Source organism: Acipenser ruthenus, chromosome 3, assembly GCF_902713425.1.
Source record: "Acipenser ruthenus chromosome 3, fAciRut3.2 maternal haplotype, whole genome shotgun sequence".
Classification (NCBI taxonomy): Eukaryota; Metazoa; Chordata; class Actinopteri; order Acipenseriformes; family Acipenseridae; genus Acipenser; species Acipenser ruthenus.
Window position 1 is genome coordinate 8,541,442 of NC_081191.1, and position 11,758 is coordinate 8,553,199.

Sequence of the window (11,758 nt, forward strand, 5' to 3'; positions counted from 1 at the left end):
TAAAACATCATTAGAGGGGTTGGAATTGCAGGGGAGATGAAGGGAGGTTTCAGTTCCGAGTGACTGTTTTCTAAGCATTATTTGTGAATGCTTATTCACCACTGCTACACCCCATTAGAAAATTGACTTCCCTGCATTTTTTTAACGCAAGACTGAACGTGACAGTATATGTGTATGTGTGTTTTAACTTGCCCAGAGGACTACTGAGACACAAACATCAACTAGTCCTCATCAGATTTAATTCGCCTTGGGCGAGCGGGAGTTTCTAACCCTATTATTATTATTATTATTATTACACAATGTACTTCAAAATTACCTTTTGTAATTTCTGTTGATCTTGCTAAATCTGTATTGGTTGCGGGTGTATTCAGCAGCATTTTGAGGCAGAAATTTATTACTGTGATGTCTTTTAAGTAATAAATTCAAGTTTGAACCGGAAACGTAATATTTTATGACATCTTTTTTTTTATTTAAGTGAACCATTTAAGTTGTGCTGTATTTTTAAATAGTGTATGCTTAAAATAAGAATAATGAAAGTTGTTGTAGTTGCACGCATCTTTTCTGTACGGTATCAGTATAGGTAGAAGTTATAATTAGGCTTGCTACTTTTCGATATTAATCGGTAAAGCTCGTTAAATGTCGAATTCCCCCAAAAATATTTAAACTGAAATAAATGTATATACAATAAACGTTGGTAAAACTACTCGCTATTTTTTATTTTCTTACCAAAAATAATTTAGAAATCATCTCTAGTTTGTGTGGTTTTTATACTTGCTGTCTGTCCCGTCTCCGTTCCACTCTGAATGGCTGGGGGTCACTGTCAGTCTTAAGGGGCGTTCACACTGGACGTGACATAGCCTAGCAACAGCCAATCAGGGAAAAGTAGGAGGTTCCTTTGCGAGGAAGAAATAAAATAAAATGGAGGAAAAGCTGTTGGCTTTAATTTCAGATTTCCCGGCGTTGTATAATACAGGTCAGACTGAACCCGCCTCTGGGATCCGTAGCAAACAGCTATTGGTTAGAAAGTCTTCCGTTTGTTAACTGCAATGCTATATTGTTTGGGTACATGATAAGCCAAGCTAAAATAAAATAGGTTAATACAGATATGATGTGGGATGTATAAACTCGATTTTATGCTCTGTTAATTATTTTTTGAAAACTGAATAGTTTCTAGCGGTTTAACTAAAAATGAAAAACAACACTGTAAAATTATTAGTGGAATAAAATGTTTTGAAACTAAAATTGTGTATCTTTATCGGTGTTGAGCACGTAGGAAACAAATCAATTGTAAAAAAAGCATTTTAAATACAAAAAATGTTGTGTTTTCCTACAATTTAAGTCTCAAAAAGGGGGGAGTGACTTTCACGCCTGTGCAATCTATAAAACAATTTTGGTGGTGGTGGTTCATTCGTTCATTGAATCACAAAGCTTATACCTGACTTGCATATTTGTTTTTTTCTAACAGAGATGCCTTTTGGCCCAATGGTATTTTAGCAGAAACGCCACCCCGCAGGGATAAACCAATCCGAATGAGAACGAGAGTGGCTGCCAAGACTAACTTGCTAGGAATAATGCCAGGTGATTATTCAATATGGGTTTTAATAAATTCTGTGTCTGAAATATAGAACCTCAGTCATTTACTTTTCTTGTTAAATCTGTTAACTTCCAAAGCCGCATTTCTCTCGGCATGATAATTTTTTTGTACACACTTTTTTGCAAATTTTACACTAAAAGATGTATATTTTTATTATACTAGATGTTTTTTTTTTTTTTTTTAAATAATAAAACATGTATCATATCCAGTTTTTGTTTAACCTTTTTGTTTTAAACAGCTTGCATGTTAATTGTGACACCAGAACTTTCTAATCTTTGCATTCTGACTTTCTAGATGAGCTGAAGCACATCATTGGTGCTGATACAACACGGAAGGGAATATTACGGGTGTTTGAGATGTTCCAGCACAACCAGTTAAACCGGAGGCTTGTTTATGTTTTTATAGAGGGATTCCTCGAAACCTTGTTTCCTCAATATAAATTCCCTGAGCTCTTTATCAAACTGCATTCAAGATCTGAACGGATGGAAAAATATTCACAGAAATTAAAGACTTCCCAGGTTCCCTCCTTACAAAAGAGGTGACATCCCAAACCAGCAAGCTGTGCCATTATGACACTGTAATGAATGTGAGCAGAACTAATCCACACTTGGGCAAGTTTTCTGGGGGTTCAAAATGTACATCTTAGGACAAAGATGTTCCCAAGAACTGCAGTTTCATCCCACCTACATTCTTACTCAACCACTATCTTAGCGTGATTATGGCACAGGTCATTTGTTTTTTAATTGTGCAACTTGAAAGAGGAACACTTATTCAACAGTGTAAGAGGTGTAGAAGTGCAATATCGTTGCTTTCTCTGAGGCTGATAACATCTCGCAACCATGGAAAGATGTCATTGGAAACTTGTGGAGATGCCCACAATGAAAATTTGCAAAAGGATTTGGCTGTATAGCAAGGTTAAGCACAAAATGTGATGATCTGAGCTAGAGTTCATGTGAAGTGAAATGGGCATGAACACTAATCTAGAACCCAAAATCACTGGTAAGGGGTAGTAAACTGTTTGCAGAGTTTGCGTTAGGGATGCCACGATTAGGATTTTCCCAAACCAAAACTGACATTTGCATAAAATTCCAAACCGAACGATACAGACAAAAGAGAAAACTAAACCGAAACCTAATATTTTTGTGTGCAATAAGTAAGCGTTGGGAGTTTCAGCACTAAGCCAGCAGGCATTTTTGGGAGCGCATCAGACACTTTGCTGATTATAGATGGTTCATATTAACATACCTTCATTTTAATATGGTAACATAAATTAAAAGTTGACAAGACTTGCCTGATTTGATTCAGCTGTCAATAGGGATAACTGCAGCTTGTTAAATTACTCTGTGTAGACCTAATAACACATGTAATAATGATGTTAAACTGACTAAAACAGCCAAATGCAAAAGTACTGAAAGAAAATGCATGTATTGTTGCTGCATTCTATCTACATATTGATTGAATTCAAGTGTAAGGGCCTTACATGTAGAGTCAAATCTATGATCACATGAGCTGCAGTACTACTCTGATGTGATTTGCATATGATTTGCCACTTCCAACCAACTGAGGCAACAATGGGGGTACCAGCAAAATAATAAATGAAATGGTTTAATGTCTATTAATACATACTTTTATTATTTCGACGTTGTCAGATTGTATAATACATTGATATGAGTGATGCAATAACACTGTATTGAGCTTATTTGTCACAGTTAAAAAAAAAAAAAAAAAAAAAAGTGTAATAATGGTATGTCCAGTTCATTTAGCTGCACAAATCCATTTCAGTTTTAAACTTTAATTTTGATTTTACCGAGAACCAGTTGGATGTCAAAAACAGCTGAAAGAGTTGAGAGAAAAACGTAACCCATTATAGCTGGCTTTTATTTAGTTATGGGCCAAGAAATCTGGGTTTTGCAACACTTTCTAATGCTGCTTCTAAAAGAAAGTACAGGTAGACTTGCATTCACTTCTATTGATGATTATTAATGTAGTTGCTAATAGGTAGGTGTAACGCACATTTCTCAAAGATAGCAAAACACTGTCTCCACATGAGCTGAATAATTTTTAATATATTTTAAAACATTTCTTATATTGAGAAAATATTGTGCCCTTTGTAGTATCTGCTTTTACCTTCCGACATCTATTAATTAGAAGATACAGTCTTAACCAAATTAAACTCATATACAAAAAACAGAGCTTTGTGATATTATTTGTAGTCCCAGGATCCTGATTGGCAGACACACAAGAAGTCTGATTATGGGTGTGTGTGAAGACATTGGACATTGTGCTCTTGGTACTTTTAGTAGATGCTGCAGATTTCTCACTGAAAAGATGACCATCTGCTTGTGTAAACTTACTTTGCTTTTTTTTTTTTTAAATTGTATTAAATGCCTAGTTTTGAATTATCGTAAAGCAGGTCAGATCACTGACTTCCCCAAAGAAGACTGTAAAAAGTCTATGAATCTTTCTAATGGACACAAGTGAGACTCATGTAGAAGCATATTAAAGTATGCAATAAAGAATGTAACTCTATTTCTAATGTAAAATGTTTGTTTGTATTGTTTTTTTTTTAAATCGGTTTAATCATGTATTGTGTTAGGCTTCAAGATGTGATTGTAGGATAACTGTGCACTTAAATGCAGGAAGTATTCTGTTTAGTCCAACAACTGTGCCATTGTATTAAGCATATAGTTTCAGCCTTAAGCCTTAACAAGGTCGTAGCATCCCTAACAAGCCCACTACAGTTACAGAAAACATTTATTTAAAAAATAAAAAAATCCCCATCTAAGCATAGTTTATTTCTAAAACATATTTTATTGTGTGCAATATTTCTTTAATGCATGTGTATTTGAATAATTGTATATTGAAATTTTAATGTTTTGAAATGTAAAAATAAGTCTTCTCAACCCAACAACTTACATTCCGTTGTCTTACTACAGTAGTTTATTTAAGGACTTGTTTTATAAGTCTCGATTTTCACTCCATGTTAAGTTCACTTATTAACGGTGAACCTTGTTTGTAAGCATGGCTTATATATACAACAGGGGCAATCTAAGAGCACATTGCAAAATATCTATGTATAAATCTATAGCATATATAGTGAAAGGTTCTGCATCAGAGAGAAATGACATTGTATCTGCTGCACATGTAAGTTATTGCAGAACATAAACATATAGTCTGTCCATAAATGTTGGCATGATAGTTTCCTTTGATGCAGGACCGTATTAACTCTGTATTTATACATCTGTTGTAATGAATTGTCCGTATTATTGTACAGGAAGTGTCAACAGTGTGCCTAATTGTACTATTTCCTTATTTGCTTTAAAGAACAAAGTGTGAATCGGAATGTCTTTTTTTTTTTTTTTTTTTAACAGACTGAAAAGGACTCAAATGTTAGTGTGTGTGCATTATGCTATTCAAATGTTCAATAGAGCAGCTGGAAACAATATTACACTAATAAAATGTTAACTCAAAGTAATCTTAACATTTGTTTTTGGTGTGGTTTAATATTTTATACCATGCTTAATTAAATGTGATGAGCAACTGGTAAGTTTTTAAATGTTGCCATTTAAAATGTAGCCAACATGTGCTACAAGAGGGCAGTGATCAGTATAACTAAACTGCTGGGCATTGATAGCAGCACTCACTACCTGTGCCTTCCTCTGTGAAGAAACATTGAAACCACTTCTGACTAATCATTTAAGTATGTCTCCTAAAAAACATGAGAAGCATTACGTTTTTAAAGAATCCATGTTCAATTAGATCTTCAGGAGTGTCTGCTGACACCAGGAACTTCTGGATAAGTTGGACTTCATGAATCAAGCTGTAATTGTTAGTTACAGTAAGTTAAACAGCTCCCCTGCTTTGTTGTTAGTTTCTATGTTCATATTGACTTTTTACATATTATTAGCCCCTGTTGTGCTTGTTTAAATGTATTAAAGCAGCAGAAACTGATCTTTGTTTTCTAGACTTTATTTTCACCCAAAGTAGCATGATTTTTTGTGATTTTCTATCCCCATTATCCATTTAAATAAATGCCAACCCACTTAAAAATATATTGGTTCTTCACTTGTTTTTTAAATGTTTACTTAGGATATGCAAATATTTTAAACAACGGTAAACTACTGCGTGCCATTGCCTTTGCTGTAGGTCACGTTTTCTAAATGCAACTCGACCACTAGGTACCAGGAAGCAGCAGCAACTCTTCACATTTTAAATCCAACATATTGAAAACAGGATCTTCAGCACAGTAAAGGTGGAAAGCTATGACAATATTGCTAGGGCTAATGGTAATGATGAAAGTGTATTTATTTGATCTCTGTATTTATTTCACTTGTATGGTAAAAGTTATCATTGCATAGTTTATTTTCTTTTTTATACAACATAAAAAATATATACAAAGATTATACCAAATAAAAGTGGGCTATTTTTGGGTAGGAGGTACTTTTTTTTTTTTAAATAAAAAGTTTAATTTAGATGCTGAAAAAAAAAAATGAAATGATTATAACTTGCCTACTAGACTATAAAGCAATGCAGCCTGGTACAGGTAGGTAAGTCTGAACCTGCCATCAAATGTTGTGTCAACTGTACCTGTCAAATATTTACTTACAATACTTACAATCAAGTTAGAATAAATATCTAAAATATCTAACCATTGCTTCAAAAGCAGAATCTGGAAGTCACATACCATTTTATTGCAATTGAATTGTCTTCAACTGAATAAGATGTTTGATTAGTTTTACAAAGATTCAGAATTTCTGTGGTACAGTAGCAGGCAAATATGTTCATTATTAATCTTACATTTTCAGTTCAACATAATTCAGCAAACTTTTGGCACATATTATGCTTGAGAATGATCCTGTGTAAATATTCTCCAAAGTGACCATTTTTAGGTGACCTACACCTTGTCATAATACTGTGTTTTTCAGGATGACAAAGCCTATTTTTAAGATCATGTTGATATCTACAACATACTTCAATAACTAGCTTGGGTTAAAGGAAGTTGATAAAAGATCTGAGGGATATACTGTAATTGGTAAGATTATACATATGGACATTTGCTGACCCCAACTGCATTTAGTCCAGCACTTCCAAAAGATCTACTGTAGGGCCAATGGCTGGAATTTTGAGCATAGCGACTGGATCTGGATTCATTCACACAAACCATATATTCATTGACTAATGAGTCGGTGTCCTGTTAATGATTTGGAAGTTAAAAGCTCAGCTCTTAATTGTAGACAAGTGTATTCTTGCATTTAATAGAACAGTAATTTAACAGCTTAGCTTAAGGAGGAAAAAAATTATTTGGATGGCCTCACTGTAAGATGACCCAGACAGACTTCCCACACAAACCCTGTTGACTGAGACACAGTGCTCTGTTGTATTACATCTGATGACAGTGGACATTTCCATTGGTGTGAAATCAATCGCTTGCATGAATTTCCAGTTTAATTACATTATGAAGGATGTGAAATGCGTATGACTTCCAATAATACCCTATCAAGTTTTTCAGTTGTGAAATAGTTTTATATCTTGTATTACAAATAATACATACAAGAAGTCTTTTTTGTTTCTTGATGACAAATAACAAATGTCCAGAGAGGGGAACTGATATGTTTTTTTGTAAAATAGACCCCCATAAACCATTTGAGATTCCAACTTAATATTTTCAATGTTATAGAAACTCCTCTGGCAAAATCTAACTGCACCCTTTCCTTTGTCTTTAATCTGGCCTTGTGACTTTTTGGATCCAGGATGATGAAGACACAACCCTTTGAGATATTTGCTTCTTAAACAATGCACAACAGTATTCTTAGATTCTATAGGTAAAGCTTGATTGTTGGTATAGCACAGGAAATTGCAGTATTTTTTCAAATGATGGTTTGGAAATGGACAGGAATAACCAAGTTCAGTCAATAGTGCAATGTGGAAAAAAAAAAAAAAATGAACGTACACACCTACTGTAGTTTGTTATATTGTACTTGTTCACCAATTTGTACTGAGAGCTCTGTATAAAGAAGCAAGACTGGATATAAATCCATGCTTTTAAAAAGATGAAATTCTGATTGAAATAAGCTACTGACAATAAATGTGTACGTATCTTAGAGCTGATTATGTTCTATGACTTTTGAGGAAGTGTACCTGGTATAACTCTTATACACTGCATGCCTTTGAGAAGTTATCTGGTCATTTCTAAATTTGTACAATAAAAGTTTTGTTCTCCAGTAATGCCTATGCATTCTAAAAAGGTTCAGCACATACAGTGTTATAGTATTTTCTTCTGGCGAAGGCTTCATGAAATCTGTAGGGCATTTGCTATAGTTTGAGACATGACGCAGTAAATGGTTGATAAAGTGGCACTGTATAGATAATACTTTCATCAGTATTAATGAATAAGACAGTGTTATATATATATATATATATATATATATATATATATATATATATATATATATATATATATATGAGAACAAGTGTTCCAACAAGTGCCAGACAAGCAAACTGATTATTCTTTTGAACCAACTGTTTAAGCCTAAAGGAAAGAAAATTGTACAGACTTGCTAAACAACAGCAAAATGTACAGAATGTATAAAAAAGAAAACATAAGCAGTTCTTAATAAGTTTCTATGCTGGGGAACAGTAACTTATTACTTGGTGACTGATTACCTGTCTTGGAAGCTGTGTCTGTATGATTTGTAGATGTTTTAAGAAATATCACCTGGCTACTGATAAATGTACATTGTAAACTGTTCGATGAGACAAACACTGAGGACTTTTAATATTCTACTAACCACCTGCAGTTAACAACAAGATAAACCGTCATTCTGCAGGGTTTAATAGTCTACTAACCACCTGCAGTTAACAAGAAGATAAACCGTCATTCTGCAGGGTTTAATATTCTACTAACCACCTGCAGTTAACAAGATAAACCGTCATTCTACAGGGTTTAATAGTCTACTAACCACCTGCAGTTAACAAGATAAACCGTCATTCTACAGGGTTTAATAGTCTACTAACCACCTGCAGTTAACAAGAAGATAAACCGTCATTCTGCAGGGTTTAATATTCTACTATCCACCTGCAGTTAACAACAAGATAAACCGTCATTCTGCAGGGTTTAATATTCTACTAACCACCTGCAGTTGACAACAAGATAAACCATCATTCTGCAGGGTTTAATATTCTACTAGCCACCTGCAGTTAACAAGATAAACCGTCATTCTGCAGGGTTTAATATTCTACTAACCACCTGCAGTTAACAACAAGATAAACCGTCATTCTGCAGGGTTTAATATTCTACTAACCACCTGCAGTTAACAACAAGATAAACCGTCATTCTGCAGGGTTTAATATTCTTCTAACCACCTGCAGTTAACAACAAGATAAACCGTCATTCTGCAGGGTTTAATATTCTACTATCCACCTGCAGTTAACAACAAGATAAACCGTCATTCTGCAGGGTTTAATATTCTACCACCTGCAATTAACAAGAAGATAAACCATTATTCTGCAGGGTTTTGCCCTCCTCTGCACTTTTACAGCAGCTGGGGCCTGCTTGGTGACATAGCTTTTATCCCATGATGTATAATATCCAGCTGTTTGCCATTTATCATGCAGACTGCCTGAGAGTTAGTGGCCTCTGATTACCACCCGTGCATGACCCCAGTACAATCTGACATTCACATCCCTGTGCTCCTGTTAAGTGCAAGTCAAATAAAGTAGACCAGAGTCAACAGCGGTTGCTTCATATATCACTTAATCAGTCTTTACAATATTACATACTGTATAATCTACAGCTCTGACTGAGCAAAAATGTATAACCTACTTATCTCTTAACTGTACATTGCATACAGTACTTCCAGACTCCCAGACGTGTACTGTACACCCACATTTTTCAAATTGCAATGAAGAAAAAGCTGTTTGTGTGTAAATCGCAGCATTTATGCACCATGGAGAAGTACATTAGAATTGACTCAGGCAGAACCTGTACAGATGCAAACACGCTTCTTGTTTTCAAGTAAGAACACCTCTTATAAAAGTTTACTAGTTTACCATGCTTTTCCCACAGTTGTACTATGCATTTATCACAGTTTACCCTGGTTTGCCATGTTTGTTTAATATGCTTTACAACACTTACCTATGCTTTGCCATGCTTCCACCAGTCTTTGCTATGCTTTTACTATGAGAACATTGTAGAAGGAACTACAGTACGTTGCGGGTGATCTAGTGGAATCAATCCTTAGGACATCAGTAAATCTCCTACAGTGTTCTTAGTAATGGCTGTTCCCTTAACAAACTCTCTTTAGTTGCAATGCAATGGCTGTTTGGATGTATTAATGGTAAAAACCAACATACACTGGTCATCCAATGTGTTGTTATTGCTGTTAATTCCATAGCTTGCTAAATTCAGATGTTTTTTCTAGGACTTCATTATGAGGGTACTGTACACTTTCACATACCATCCACGAGTAGACCCAGTTTCCATCCAAGTAAGAGCCGTGGGACTGAGTGGACAGTTTTGAAGAATATGATTTAGAATTACTTAAACACCAGTCAAATCCAGGTATCTTTGGTTGAAACTAAAGAGGCAACAGAACTCGTAGTGAGAAAAAAAAAGTCATGCAGGTGTTTTCTTAGTTTCTGTGTAAAGTGTAATAAATGACTTGGGTCAGGGTGGCATGAAATAGACCCTAATGCAGAATAGTTGCTAATCAGGGGGATAAAGAGAGAAAGCGTTGGATGACACCTGTTTTCACCATCTAAATTTGTTTTTCTTCTCACTGCATTTTACAACTCTTATTCAATTTGTGATGAGACCTCTTTACCCTTCCCAGCTGTCCACAGTGCGCCAGCCGGTGTTATCAGAGGCTTAGACTGACTTAGGGACAGATCTAAGTGAATTACTCAGGGTGCTGCTAGCAGCACAGATATGTTGTCTTGGTATTAAACTGCTTAAAGGAAGTGGACCATTCATAGGGTCTTCTTTAAATTACAATATTTACATCGATTCAGACTAAAACGTCAGAATGTCTTGGCTATGGTCGTTTTTAAGATTTGTTGTAAGATTTCAAGTTTTGCAACGGACACATTCCTTTGGAAACATACTTGCCATATCTATCAGTAAATCAGTCATTTAAAATAATAATTCAAAACATTCTTTCCATTACACAGCCCCCTCAGAATATTCTTTACAACAGCCTTTTAAACACTGTTGACTAAGATTGGGTATCATTATATTACAATTTAAATATAACATTACTGAAGATTTACTGGATTATAATTATGGCTTCTGTTTTTCGGGTATTATTAATTGTATTTTTCGGTGCTTAGTTTGAGCTTTTTTGAGCGTGTTTTTTTTTTTCGGGGCTCGTTTTTGATATACTGTATGAAATTAGTGTTTTCGGTTACTTTCTAAAATGCTTGAGCATATTTTTTTCTTTCAAAATACAGTATGTATAGTAGTAACCGACAGTACTTGCACACTTAAGTTGTTCCTTCTTTCCTTTGCTGTCTTCCACAATGAAATCCCTATGGTCACGGGTACATTCGTCTGAGGTTTTTGTGGGTAGGCATTTTTATACATTTCGCCACAAGTCTGTTTCAAATCCTCCGTATCTTAACTGTAATACATCTTTAAATCCCGCTAACAAGTCTCCATCCTGATTTGTAATCGCGTTTTAAATCTGGCAAGCGGAGTCTCCAATAGAAATGAAGGAATGTGCTGTCACTCAGTAGTTGGGGCGGGTTTAAAGTATTCAGAACAAATCAATGATAGATGCAAGTTAGGAAGGCGGGACATTGCCTAGCAGCACAGGGAAATGTATTTATTATTATTTTTGTAGTAGGTTTTATTTTTTAATGTGAAAAAAATAAAGTCAGCGTGAATTGATTAACCATTTCCACAGTGTTTACGGTGTTTTCCAGTGTTTATTGGCTATCCACCGATTTAATTATTTTTTTGTATTGGCGTGTTTTATCGGGTTTTAACAGCAAAAATCAGAAACTCTAATTATAATGTCATTTTATTATATATATATATATATATATATATATATATATATATATATATATATATATATCAGTGATTGCAAGTCCTGATTGATTGATTAAAACCTCATCATAGGAGGAAAAATAGATTTAACTATTGCCCCTTACACCACCAGTCAA

The 11,758-nt window shown here is 34.7% G+C and overlaps 1 protein-coding gene across 2 annotated transcripts in view; it reads left to right on the forward strand.

The window, feature by feature from the left end:
- Positions 1 to 5,545, forward strand: part of LOC117394787 (sorting nexin-13-like) — a 45,782-nt gene extending 40,237 nt beyond the window's left edge. For both annotated transcript variants that reach the window (XM_033993357.3, XM_059011778.1), the window contains 2 exons: positions 1,466 to 1,578; positions 1,889 to 5,545. In XM_033993357.3, the coding sequence (XP_033849248.1) occupies positions 1,466 to 1,578; positions 1,889 to 2,136 (361 nt within the window). In that variant the 3' untranslated portion in view covers positions 2,137 to 5,545. The remainder of the gene's footprint in view (positions 1 to 1,465; positions 1,579 to 1,888) is intronic.
- The last annotated feature ends 6,213 nt before the right edge of the window (positions 5,546 to 11,758 follow it).